The sequence below is a fragment of the Silurus meridionalis genome, chromosome 6, assembly GCF_014805685.1.
Source record: "Silurus meridionalis isolate SWU-2019-XX chromosome 6, ASM1480568v1, whole genome shotgun sequence".
Lineage (NCBI taxonomy): Eukaryota > Metazoa > Chordata > Actinopteri > Siluriformes > Siluridae > Silurus > Silurus meridionalis.
This window is the reverse complement of record NC_060889.1, coordinates 34,082,648-34,097,179: the sequence shown is the minus strand read 5'-3', so window position 1 is coordinate 34,097,179 and position 14,532 is coordinate 34,082,648. Positions and strand designations below refer to the sequence as shown.

At 38.7% G+C, this 14,532-nt stretch overlaps 1 protein-coding gene and 1 long non-coding RNA gene across 2 annotated transcripts in view; one reads left to right on the top strand and one right to left on the bottom strand.

Moving 5' to 3' along the window:
- Window positions 1-1,009, bottom strand: part of LOC124387579 — a 17,999-nt gene extending 16,990 nt beyond the window's left edge. Inside the window, 1 exon segment of the mRNA XM_046851989.1 lies at window positions 742-1,009. Coding sequence (XP_046707945.1) covers window positions 742-1,009 — 268 coding nt within the window.
- A 4,650-nt stretch (window positions 1,010-5,659) lies between these two features.
- Window positions 5,660-6,273, top strand: LOC124386916. The gene is made up of 3 exons (XR_006926048.1): window positions 5,660-5,827; window positions 5,896-6,031; window positions 6,108-6,273. It is a non-coding gene; the product is annotated as an uncharacterized LOC124386916 (long non-coding RNA).
- The last annotated feature ends 8,259 nt before the right edge of the window (window positions 6,274-14,532 follow it).

Sequence of the window (14,532 nt, the reverse complement as noted above, 5' to 3'; positions counted from 1 at the left end):
TGGAAGACAGTGAACAATGACTTTCTTTGTAGGCTACTGTTTAGATAAATTAGGCCGTTGTAACATGTTGAGTCTTCATTCAAGGTATTCACTAACTCCAGTTAAAGTTTGTGAAATCATATAAACACAGACAGCTGCTTCTGTAATACTCAGCTTTTTAGTTTCATGTAGCCAAGTTAAAGCCTGTAATCAAAGACCACTAAGAAATGAGCATCAGAAAATTTTCAGACTATTAGCTGCTACTTTTTCAACGCTTTGAACCTCAATTACCTCAATTTTATGCTCGCGTAACAAAGCAAAAAAATCGACTGAGTGACCTTTCATTAAAGCCTGTGTAAAACTCGTGTTAATGCACTCTAGGTCAAGGTACCACTAGTTGTGAAAGGAGGAGAAGACAGTGAACAATGACTTTCTTGGTAGGCTACTGTTTAGATACAAGCCGTTGTAACGTGTTGAGTCAATTCAGTTTAATGCATGAGCATTTTAGTCATGACACATCATGTCTCTTGTGTTTCAGTAAAACTCGACGCAGTGCCAGACTCGACTACACACAAGCCTGCGCTATCAGAGGAGGAAATGGAGAAACTCTAAATCCATTATTGAGGAGTTTCTACACATAAATGAGTACAAAGTAATGATCTCATGCAGTGTCTTATGATCACATTTAGCTGAATACACATTGGTTATTATCTTGTTACTGCGTCACATAATGGTGGTGGGTTCGTGTGCAGGAGGTCTTGCATTGCGTGGAGGAACTGGACCAGGGCGGGATGCAGTACGTTTTGTTCGGGTGGGTGTGGAGACCACGCTGGAGTGAAACCAGATCACACGTGACCATGTGGGTCATCTGTTCCATCAGCTGCTGCAGGCTGGGATCCTCTCCACATCTCAGTTTTTTAAAGGGTGAGTGACATTCCTGCACCACACAGCTCCGTCTCCCACTGGCGCCAGAGACACTACTGTCTGCGTCATGAGATGTCAGTATCAGGTGAAAGATGGAAATCTGCATTGTTTGAGAATCTAAAGACTAGAAGGTGTGTTGTGTGCTAGAACATGCACTAGTGAGATTTGCTTCATATCCAGAGAGTGAATATGGTTTCAGTTGCAGGATTTGAGAATGAAAATGTGCAGTGGAATAGTTTCCAGTGTAGGTTGTATTTTCTGTAAAGGTGACTGCAGTCAGAGCGGTTGGTGAGAAGCTCAGTGTCAAGTCAAGTCAAGTCAAGTTTATTTGTATAGCGCTTTTAACAGTGGTCATTGTCTCAAAGCAGCTTTACACAAATCAACAGTGATGGTGAATGGTGTGAATTTGTCCCTGATGAGCAAGCCGTGGCGACTGTGACAAGGAAAAACTCCCTTAGATGTTATGAGGAAGAAACCTTGAGAGGAACCAGACTCAAAAAGGGAACCCATCCTCATCTGGGTGACATCAAGAGTTTGATCATAAATCTTTCAACAATAAAGAACACTGGACAGTGAGAACTAACATAATTACTGGAGTATAAGATTATAAGTGATGTTCTTTCTGCAGTCTTATACAGTCTATATGGTTAGTAGCTCCGAGTTTTATGAGCTCAGCATTTGTGATCACCACAGATCCAGCATCAGCTTCTCCATGCCAGAGCCTTTAAACACTCCAGGAGGTCCAATGTCAAACTCCACACATGTAGCGGGATCCAAATGGCACTGGTACGTCTCTAGATGGTTCGGGATGTTTGTGAGTTCGGCATCTACTTCTTCAAAGGTCCGTAATCATCACGAGGTGGGAGGTGACTGGAGCTGGCCAAACCTCAGGGTGTCTCGGGATGGGAGAGAAAGAGAAGCAGTGGAGAGGAATTAGCGTAGCTGCTGTTCATGATATTAACAGCACAAGTTGATAATGTGCATGTGATCAGATGTTCTGGAGCACAAGGTTATGATGTGATGTGTGTTATGTGTAGGCTTTGCTAAAAAGATATGTTTTTAATCTACACTTAAACTGGGAGAGTGTGTCTGAGCCCCGAACACCGTCAGGAAGACTATTCCAGAGTTTAGGAGCTAAATGTGAAAATGCTCTTCCACCTTTAGTGGACTTTGCTATTCTAGGAACTACTAGAAGCCCAGAGTTTTGAGATCTCAGGGAGCGTGGCGGATTGTAGCGTGTTAAAAGACTGGATAGATACATGGGAGCCAAACCATTTAGTGCTTTATAAGTGAGGAGTAATAGTTTGTAGTCTATTCGAAACTTAACAGGAAGCCAATGTAGGGACGATAAGATCGGGGTTATGTGATCATATTTTTTGACCTTGTAAGAACTCTGGCTGCTGCATTCTGGACTAACTGAAGCTTGTTTATTAATGATGCAGGACATCCACCTAGTAACGCATTACAGTAGTCTATTCTGGAGGTCATGAAGGCATGGACGAGCTTCTCTGCATCAGATATAGATAACATGTTTCTTAACTTAGAAATATTTCTAAGGTGAAAGAAGGCTGTTTTTGTAACTTGATTGATGTGATTTTTGAAAGACAAGTCGCTGTCTAAAATAACTCCCAGGTCTTTTACTGTTGAACTAGTGGTTACAGAACATCCGTCTAAATGCAGGTTGAGATGCTGGAGCGTCTGTATACTAGTTTTTGGGCCGATGAGCAAAATCTCAGTCTTATCAGAATTTAAAAGTAGAAAGTTATGGGTCATCCAATCTCTTAGTTCCTTAACACACTCAGTTATCCGGGTTAATTGAGCTGTATCGCCTGGTTTAGATGAGATATATAGCTGAGTATCATCAGCATAACAATGGAAGCTAATTCCATGCCTTCTAATAATATTTCCTAACGGAAGCATGTATATTGTGAAGAGCAGGGGTCCTAGAACTGAACCCTGCGGCACACCATAATTTACTTGCATTAGCCTGGATAGCTCTCCATTTAAATCTACGAAATGGTAACGATCGGACAGGTAGGATTTAAACCAGCTTAATGCCTGTCCCTGAATGCCGATGTAATTTTGTAAGCGATCTAGGAGGAGATCATGGTCTATAATGTCGAATGCAGCACTAAGATCTAGTAAAACCAACAGCGAAATGAAGCCTTGGTCTGAAGCTAAAAACAGGTCATTAGTGATTTTAACTAGGGCAGTTTCTGTGCTATGATGGGGCCTAAAACCTGACTGAAATTCTTCAAAGATATTGTTCTCTTGCAGGTGGGAACATAACTGTGCAGCGACAATCTTTTCTAAAATCTTAGACATAAATGGGAGTTTTGAAATTGGTCTGTAATTTGATAACGTGTTTGGATCCAGATTAGGTTTTTTAATGAGGGGCTTAATAACTGCTAACTTGAGGGATTTAGGGACGTGACCTAAAAATAGTGAGGAGTTAATAATATTCAGAAGAGGTTCACCAGTTGTATATAACACTTCCTTCAGTAATTTAGTAGGAATTGGATCTAACTGACATGTTGTCGATTTAGCTTTGGCAATAACATTATACAGCTCTTCCTGTCCTATACATGTAAAATAGTGGAGTTGTGGAGTTGAAGGTAACACTGTCTCAGGAGATGCTGTCAGAGGTTGAACTGCCACAATTGTTTTTCTAATGTTATCTATTTTTTCAGTGAAGAAATTCATAAAGTCCTCACTACTAAACTGTGATGGAACACAATTTTCAGAGCCCTGATTTGTAGTTAGTTTAGCTACAGTACTGAAAAGGAACCTGGGATTGTTTTTGTTGTTTTCTATGAGTTTCCAGTGTTACTGGAGTTAAAGGGAGTACATTTTGCATCGATGCAAAATAAAACAAGTTCATTGGCTGTTATCTGAATTATGGTGGTGAACATTTATTGTGTTTTGTGTTTTCTCAGTATCAGTTCTACCACCACTGTATATGTACTGCTGTGTTTTCTCATTTTTCTTTGTGAGATTAGCTCAAGTTGAAATACAAGGAGTAGACTTTTCAATCTATTTAAATAATAAATAAACAAAATATATAAATAAATTTATACAATTATAAATAAATGCATCATCAATGGTTATTATTTTTTTTTTCCTGGTAGCAATAATGTATTATTTGAAGTAGAAGTAAATACACTGAAAAAACTCTTGTGTCTTTTTCGATATTATATTTGTACTATTTAATATTTTTATATAATGATGTCAATAAAAATATATGAACCAATGCAAAGTTTTATGTGTTTATATTGTACTTTATTTAGTGTACATATTAATCTTCATTTTACTGCTATACTGTTGTGGTTTTATTTTGTTTTATGGCTTTATATTGTCTCTCAACTCCTGCTGTAGCATAGGAATTTCTCACATGGGATTAATAAAGTGTTTCCTTCAAAGCAGATCACTGGATCTTGCAGTATTATTTAGTGTAGGATGAGGATCCCAGTGCAGTTCAGACAATCTAAAGTGCTTTATAAAATGAAATACAAGGTTTCATTTTTAAACTCTGCTAGATAACTTCCTCATCACTGCATTTCTTCCCAGTCCTGTAGAGGAATTCAATAATCTGATTTAGAGGTGTGGAAATCCAGTTTGTATGTAAATCACAGTTGTATATGAACAGTAACAGAGTCTACATGATTGTGGAAAATTTATGTAGGTGTCTGCAGTGAGAAACATTACACACTTTTTCAGAGGGTAAAATGTAGCAGCAAAATATTTTCAAGCATATTTTACTGTAAAAGATATACATTTATTTACTTTTTTATTGTACGAAGCTGTGCTATACCTCAAACAGCCAGCAGAGGGCAGAAGCAGCACATTGAGAGCAGCCATTCAGGAGAACTGAGTTACCCAGAATTCTCCAGACTGATTAAACTGGATTACCTGCACCTGACTGGAAGATTATTTACATCCAGTCTGCAGCTGCTCTTCCTTCTTCTTTATGGGAAAACCAAAAACAAATTAAAAAAATGCATACAAAATAGAACGTGACAAGAGTTAAACACAACATATATATTTTAGCTCGCTAAAGTAAATATAGTGAACACTGTTTTTGAGGAAAGAAGAAGAGCCAAAGGTTGAAAAGTAAAACCTACATCTTTGTTGCCTTCTAGTGGTAACTACAGGTACATTTTTCATCATTTCCGCTAGTAATGGATTTTTATAAAAAGTTTATTTTAATTAACCTGATATTCTTTCAGTCTGCTCACACTCTATATTTAAAATAGTGTCTACATACCTGAATGTTTCCAAATGGAGATCATTCACTTAATGTAAAATAAATATCTACATGTTTCATTAGTGTCGTCGTCCCCCTTCTCTTCTCTGTTGGTACAGTCCTGTCAGCCTGAAGCCCGGATTGTGAAATAAAATGGTTAAATTGTACAGTTACTTTGGCAGTTAGCCAATATCCTGGCAAAGGTTATATGTCCTGCCAGAGCCTGCCGTTCATTTTGTTGGGCAGATAAACATACACAGCAGTCCTTATTAGAATAATTAAGTGGTCGAGTTTCCGTAGTATTACTGTAAACTAATGGAATGGTTCCTAAAACTTTACTTCCTCTACTTCAGGAAACACAAGAAGGATGCTTAGGTATTTGGAGTACAATGCCTAGACTAACAGGTGGCACAGAATTAAAACTAAGAGTTAAATTTATATGGCTATAATTTATAAATATGGCTATAATTAATAAGACTTAGAATGAATTAGAAGCACCTTGTGTAGTGGGACGAACTGTGGGTGTCCCTTTAAATTGTCATGAAAGCATCAGTTGTCCAATCAGATACATGCAAGACTATATAAAAGGGGACTTTTAATGCACCATGTTGTGTGATCACCGCTTGTGTGTCATTGCCCGAGGCCCGCCCCTTCCTGGTTTAGACTCTTCCTGTCTCACAGGTATGTGCTTGCTAGCAAGTGTGTATCAACATGTGTGTTTGTGGTAACTAGCGTTATTTAAATTATAGTTTCCAACGTGTAATGATTCCATGTGGCTCGGCGACTGCTTTTAAACATGAACCCGCCGTAATCCCGTGCCTTCTTGCCGGTTTGATGTCCATTTGCCTGTGCGGCTGGACTTGTGGTCGAAACGACAATATTAAGGTATGTGTAGCTATCTCCGCTGAGGTTTGTGGTGTTTGGTGGGATGAATAAATGTTCTACTTAATCCTTTTTTTAGGTGGAATAGTTTTAAGAGGAGTCATTCAGTGCGGCCTGCGGGGCAACGTACTTTGATGTTGCTGCTTTGTTTTTACTCTGCTTTGCTTTATTTAACTTTGTATGCTTTTGTTTTACTTAACTTTGTCTGCTTTGCTAGCTTTTGTTTGCTTTGTTTGCTTTGCTAGCTTTATGCTTGTTTGCTCTGTTTATGCTTTGTTTCTTGCTTTTGTTTTACTTTACTTTGTTTGTTTAGGAACCGAGGCTTCAGGCAGACGGCTAGTTGGCCTTCGTGCGGTGGTGGGACTCTATCACAGGGTGCAGTGTGTTCACGCTTGGTCTTACCGTGTGTGTGTGTGTGTGTGTGTGTGGTGCGTTTTGTGCACTTGGCGTTATGCTCCTGGCGATATAGTAGCCGCATACTCATTAAGCTAGTTTACCTGCTTTAGGTAAGCCTCGGTTTCCTTTTTGTTTTTATGCCTATTTTATTCCAGCCCATAGTCATGTTTTAAAAGTAATACCCATATTTATTGTGAAATAAAACATTTGTTTGTATCTTTGGTATCCACGTCTCTTGCCTCTGTTTATTGAAACCACGTACCTGTGTCCTTTGTAGATGATTAATCTATAATAGTGTTCCCTGTTAACAGGGTGGCGTAGTCAGCTGAGTTATAGTTCCTGTCTAATTAACGTCCCGCCACACTTGGATCACTTTACATGGACACTGCCAGTCAGGACTGCTCATTGAAGACACACACTTCAACTCCTTAGTGGAACTAGGTTCGATAGCAAAAACTGGAAGCTCATGTGTGCTGTGAGGGATAAGTGTACATACATAACAGTCTCCCATCCCACCCACAGATTTAGCAGTGTGATTAGCTAGTCTCCACCACGTTAGTTGCATATGCATGAGGTGGATCCGGATGCTCTAGCCAAGTCTCTTCTCCTTGCAGACGTGGGGCTTCCTGAATAAAGTATTCAAAGAGGGTTAAACAACATTATAAGTGTAATTACAACCATGCACATATTGTTATAGAATTTAGACCTAGAGCAGGTATCAGGGTAAGCTAAACAAAACAGTCGATTGAGTCAGATCTTCTCCCCATAAGTGGCCCCCTTTCTACTATAAAGAAAGGATCTTTCCATGGGCTCTCAACTGTTTCGGCCCTGAATATTCACTTAGGGAGGCTTCTTAGGCCAACAGACCAATTAGTGCACAGATTAAGTGGGTGCTGTTTTGATCCTGCTTGCGTGTATCCACTGTGGCTGATAATCAGTCAGAACTCCAGTTCTGGTTACAGCTAGAACAGTCGCTGGACCCAGATACTTCGGCTCACCGACCTTGGTAGGCTTCAGACTTCGTATCAGGACCTGCTGATTAGGCACAAAAGGGTGTTTTGGCTTATCTGTGGGCAGAGGAAGAGTTAGTGTGACATCAGCACTGATAGAATTTAATTTCTCACCCAGGGCAGAAACATAGTCATCCACCATCACTTCCAGGTTACCTAAGGAAGAAATGCCAGTGCATCCTCTGACCCATGGGGTCGGGAAAGGCCGGCCCATTAGAATTTCAAATGTTGACAGTTTAGTAGTTGAAGATGGGATCATTCTCATTTCTGTGAGTACTACCGAGAGAACAACAATCCAATTTCGGCCTGTTTCAATGCAGGCTTTAGTAACACGTTCCTTAATGGTTCTGTTTGTTCTCTCTACCACTCCAGCTGACTGTGGGTGATAGGGAATATTAAAATGCCAGTCAATTGCTAAGCTTTTAGCCAAAAGTTGTGTTACCTTTGAAGCAAAAGGTGTGCCATTATCACTTTCAATCACACTAGGAATACCAAACTATGATGATCTCTTTCGTTAATATTTTGACAACCGTTTAGCATTCTCTGTCGCACATGCAAATGCTTCTGGCCATCTACTGAATCTGTCAACTATAACCAACAGGTATCTCAAATTTGCTACAGGTGGCATATGAGTAAAATCTATCTGTAGGTGTTGAAAAAGGGCTTCAGGAAAAGTAAGCGCAGTATGTTGTACATGTTGATGTACGTTAGTATTGGCACAAGTCAAACATGAATACAACACTAGCTTGGTTGTTGTTGTATCTACATCAGCAATGCAGTATAATGGGTTTATAGCCTGTATGACTTTAGCTATGCTAATGTGTCATCCCATGGTAATGCTTGTGTCATCCCATGGTAATGCTTCACCAACACTATTAAAGCTAGTTTAGGCAGAGCAATGTTACCATCTACATCTCTAATGATACCAGCAGAATCTGATTTACATTGATTGGAAGCCCAATGTCCTTCTCAGTAGGCTGACTCTGAAGTATTTTTCGGTCAATGTCTGGTATATTGGAGATATGTGACATCAGCGAGATCTCAGGATTTGTATGTACTGTGTCCACATCAACTGGTTGTTTTGCTGCTTCCTTAGCTACTTTATCCGCTAAGGTGTTTCCCCGAATTTCCTCTGAATCACCTACGGCATGCCTTCACTATGGCCCCTTTGGCAGGAAGTTGAACAGCTTTTAAAAGGTCGCCTATGAGATTAAAATGTGCAATGGGCTTTCCATCAGCTGTTTTAAAGTCTCTTTGCTTTCATGTTTTGACAAAATCATGCACAACATCATAAGCATACTTAGAATCAGTGTATATAGTCACTACTTTACCTTCACACAACTGACATGGTCTTGTAAGTGCCACCAACTCTGCAGCTGTGTGCAGATGTGTATGGTAATCATTTAGCTTCAACTATTTCTTCAGGTAATCTTACAACTGCATATCCACATAAATACACACCATCAGAATGTTTTGAACATAAACCATATACATATAGGCAATCCCCCTTTTCCAGGGCCGTATCTAAAAGATCGGGAATACAAGAGGTCTCTTGTTCAATGTGTTTAAGGCAATCATGTGCGTCATCAAAACCATCTAAGTCAATATTGTCTAGCAGATCACACAGAGCTACTACAGCTGAATGTGGCTGAGAAGAAGCTTAATAGTTAAGTTTTCTGTTGCCAAGAGTGTGGTTTCATACCAAATTTATGTTGTGCTGTCATATGTTGTGTGTTAAGGTTGTGTAAAATAGCTGTTACCTGATGTGAGGTGTACAGTATCAAAGGATGTGACAGTACCGTTTTCTCAGCATCCCGGACGATCAGAGCCGCAGCAGCCACTGCACGAAAGCTATGTTGTCTAAAGATTTGAAAAGATACACAACAGGGCGATATCTGTCACTGTGTTCCTGGGCTAGGATCCCTGCAGCCGTATCACCACGTTCATGCACATAGAGGTGAAAAGGCTTAGCATAATTTGGAAGACCTAGAGCTGGAGTAGACTGTATAGCCTTCTTGAGGGCAGCAAAACTGTTAGTCATTTCATGAGTCCACAGAATGAGATGTGATGAAGGAGCTTTGTGATCAACTTTGTGATGCACTACGCAAAACTTTATCATGCTGTGCGCAGTCAGGGAAACATGCTCAGCAGTAGTTCACCAGTCCCAAGAAGCTCTGCATCTGTTTCACAGTCTGAGGTCTTGAAAACCTAGTCACAAGCTGTACTCGGTCCTGCGATATATTACGTTGTCTTTCTGAGATCACATGGCCCAGATATGAGACCTTTCTCTTCATCCACTGTAGTTTCTGGTGTGAAGCTTTAAATCCAGCCTAAGCCAGGACATTGCAGACGACCACTGACGCCTTGTGGCAGTCCTGCTCAGTCAGTCCTGTGACAAGGATGTCATCTGCGTATTGAAGAATGCAGGTTGTTTCTGGCAGGTGTATATTGGCCAGAGTTCTGTGCACTACAGCGGTGAATACAGCTGGTGAGTAAGCAAAACCCTGAGGAAGACGGGTCCAGGTAAATTGACGTCCCCTATAGGTAAACGCGAAAAGCGGCTGCATCTCTGAGGCCAAAGGGGCCATTTAAAAACGCAGAACAAAGATCAATCACAGTAAAAATCTGTGAGTCGCTGGTATAGAGTTAACAATGGTAGCTAAGGAGTTAACGGAATAACTATTTTATTAATCTCTCGTAAATCTTGTGTTAGCCTCCAGCATTTTTTTATCTGCCTTCAAAATCAGGATTAATCAGTGTGTAATAAGATGAATGTGTCTCGATCAAAACACCTTGTGACAATAAATTGTCAATAACTGGAGCAATGCCAATATTCTTCTCTTTCGACAATGGATATTTGTTTAACAAAAATCGGATGGTATGTTTTCATGAGTGCATGATACGGTTTTACCTGGATTAAACCTTTCTCGTCTTTGTGAGAGGCCCATAATTTAGGGTTAACTTCACCTAAATTTGGTTCATCAGGCAGGACCTCAGTACTACCATGAAAGAAATCTTCCGGATGTGGCCGTGGCTCAGTTGAAAGCATTAGGACAAAAGAAAAAGACAGTGAAACATTGGTTTCAAAGAACATAATTTCCATTCCCATTTTGTGCATCATATCTCTTCCTAAAAGGTTTAAAGGCGAGTTTGGAATTATTGTAAAGCTATGATAAAGATTTGTACCAGTTGGTGTCACCACAGGCAAAAGGTGAGTTACAGGACATTAAATTGGAACTCTTTCTAATCCCTTATAGATGAACTCCCCTTTTTCCTAGGACCACCTCCTTGAGTCTTGAGCTGAGGCTGGAATGAATCACTTCCTGTTGCAGTGAAGAGCATAACGGGGTAACTTAAACTGGAGCATAGTAGAAACCTCTAGCAGCATCTAAATCTCTAGGAAAAAGTATCTAGATGTGACACAATTTCACTCAATAATGCCAAATGGTCTAAATAAGGATTAGTTCAGTAACCGGCACAATTCCTATACATCCAATCTTTGGGATTTTTTTCCGGCAGTAAGCGAGAAATGTCACGACCCAACTTCTTTACACAGAACAAAGAACAGACACACAACACTTAACACACAGACAATACACACAACACTAGGCACCATGGGAATCGCAGTCTTCAAACAAAAAAGGTAATTCAGTCTCTCCAATTGAATCACAAATTTTATAAGCATACTATAATATGGTAACAGTGTCAGAATATCTAAATGTACATTATAATCTTACTGTCTGCTTTCACCTGCTCTTTTATGAAATAATTTAACAATCACATGTCAGCAGCACAACACATTATTCTTTCAAAAAAATCTCTTGGGATTTTCATACACAACATTCTATTCTACACACACACACACACACACACACACACACACACACACACACACACACACACACACACACACACAGAGAAAGAGAAAGAGAAAGAGATGCAAGAGATCAGAGGAGAATAACCAGACTAGTAACTATCTAGTAAATATAGTAAAACTAGATTTGTCTCCCTCTAGTGGTAACGAATGTATAATTCTAATCCTGACCTTATCCGCACTGTAATAGATTTCAACACAACTGATTCAAATCTACTTTTAAATATAAATTTCTGTAAAACATTTCTGTAAATTTTATAAATCCTCATATATTTTAAGCTGATTTTTGTTTAAAATGTTTGTAGTGCTTCATTTGTAACTAATAACCATTTTTCCTAACAGCATAAAGTGAAATACAAGTTTTCAGTGTTAAACCCTGCAAAATAATTCATCCCTGCATTTCTTCTCAGTCCTGCAGAGCAACACAATGCAGTAGTCAAGATTAAGGGTGTGTAAATCAGGTTTGTACATGAACACTAAGACAGTCTACACAATTTGGGAAGATATTTAGGTAGGTGTCTGCAGTAAGTAACATCCTTTACTTCTTCCACAGAAATATTGTAGCAGGAAAATACTTCCATATATATTATACTGTAAAAACAATTTATTTATACTTTTTTTTTTTTTTTTTTTTTTTTTTTTTACTGCAAGTGGCTGTGCCACACCTTTAGCAACCAGCAGAGGGCAGCAGCAGCACAGTGAAATCATTTCTTCAGGTTAATTATAATGCACATGTAGATGTTTTGGCTGCAGTGTAAAATAGTTCATATGCAATTTAAATATCATGAGTGTGTTTATTATGTGAGTAGTACATTGTGTGAACTTCAGCAAGCCTGCCCAGGTGGATCAGTGGATCCATTTGTGTTATGTGACAGGTTTGGTTTGAGGTGTAACTCTATGTAACTGTAACTAACTTACTGTAACTAAGTAAATTTTAAAGTTTAAAATCTGCATTATTTAAATGAATTAAATATACTAATGAGTTTAAATTAATCTGTATTGTTGGAATCTGTACCTGATCTTCTGTGTCCTGCTGTTATCTGCTTTTCCACTAAAGAAATCGTAGTTGTGACAAACAGCAAATTTATTTATTTTTTATTATTTAAAAAAAATAAAAAATAATAATAAATCACAGCATTTGACAAAAAAAAAATATATATAAATAAAAAAAAAAACATTTTACCTGTGTTCAAAATAAGAGCAATAAACAAACACGTCATTGGTACACACACAGGTCAGTGTCGGACACCTCAGTGTGCAGTTCGAAAAGAACGAGAGATCCTGACGTGGAGGTTGCGACATTGGTGTCAGAAAGCGCTCATACAATTAACTGGACGGAGGCACTTTCCATTCATAAGCCTGCCAAGTTATTTCGAGCTTGAGAATGGTGCGGGTCACAACCTCCATTAACTTCTCAACTTTGGTGTCACAGAGTGCAGCCCCCCTCCTCTGAGGAAAAGAGGCAGAGCTGCATGCGCTCGTTACAGGCGGAAGAAACCGTGAAAGGCGTGCTTTCAAAGCCTGCAGTGAGTGCTGAACCAAGCGGGTAAGGTTGGAGATAGGGATAAGCCCGTCTCAAAACCATTTGCAAAGTCCATCTGCAAACCCCATGAGCTAGCTCGATGCTCTGCCTATAGGCGAGAGAGGAGCCAGAACCGCATGGAGTAAGGCACCCTCCTTAAAAAGTGCCAAGCGGGAGAAAAAAGAGTGCAGATACGTTCAAGCACAATGCTCACAGTTGGCTCCATCGAAAACTGACTTAGCATGCTCCGCTTTCAAACAAGCCACACACAAGTGTGCTTCACTTTCTTGCTTGCTTCAATTTTCTTTTTCTTTGACAAACATTTGACAGACAATTCAACACATACACACAGAGATATAATATTATATATTATAATTTTAATAATAATTCAGCTCCACTGGCACTGGGAATCGCAGTCTTCAAACAAAAAGGTAATTCAGTCTCTCCAATTGAATCACAAATTTTATAAGCATACTATAATATGGTAACAGTGTCAGAATATCTAAATGTACATTATAATCTTACTGTCTGCTTTCACCTGCTCTTTATGAAATAATTTAACAATCACATGTCAGCAGCACAACACATTATTCTTTCAAAAATCTCTTGGGATTTTCATACACAACATTCTATTCTACACACACACACAGAGAAAGAGAAAGAGATGCAAGAGATCAGAGGAGAATAACCAGACTAGTAACTATCTAGTAAATATAGTAAAACTAGATTTGTCTCCCTCTAGTGGTAACGAATGTATAATTCTAATCCTGACCTTATCCGCACTGTAATAGATTTCAACACAACTGATTCAAATCTACTTTTAAATATAAATTTCTGTAAAACATTTCTGTAAATTTTATAAATCCTCATATATTTTAAGCTGATTTTTGTTTAAAATGTTTGTAGTGCTTCATTTGTAACTAATAACCATTTTTCCTAACAGCATAAAGTGAAATACAAGTTTTCAGTGTTAAACCCTGCAAAATAATTCATCCCTGCATTTCTTCTCAGTCCTGCAGAGCAACACAATGCAGTAGTCAAGATTAAGGGTGTGTAAATCAGGTTTGTACATGAACACTAAGACAGTCTACACAATTTGGGAAGATATTTAGGTAGGTGTCTGCAGTAAGTAACATCCTTTACTTCTTCCACAGAAATATTGTAGCAGGAAAATACTTCCATATATATTATACTGTAAAACAATTTATTTATACTTTTTTTTTTTTTACTGCAAGTGGCTGTGCCACACCTTTAGCAACCAGCAGAGGGCAGCAGCAGCACAGTGAAATCATTTCTTCAGGTTAATTATAATGCACATGTAGATGTTTTGGCTGCAGTGTAAAATAGTTCATATGCAATTTAAATATCATGAGTGTGTTTATTATGTGAGTAGTACATTGTGTGAACTTCAGCAAGCCTGCCCAGGTGGATCAGTGGATCCATTTGTGTTATGTGACAGGTTTGGTTTGAGGTGTAACTCTATGTAACTGTAACTAACTTACTGTAACTAAGTAAATTTTAAAGTTTAAAATCTGCATTATTTAAATGAATTAAATATACTAATGAGTTTAAATTAATCTGTATTGTTGGAATCTGTACCTGATCTTCTGTGTCCTGCTGTTATCTGCTTTTCCACTAAAGAAATCGTAGTTGTGACAAACAGCAAATTTATTTATTTTTTATTATTTAAAAAAAATAAAAA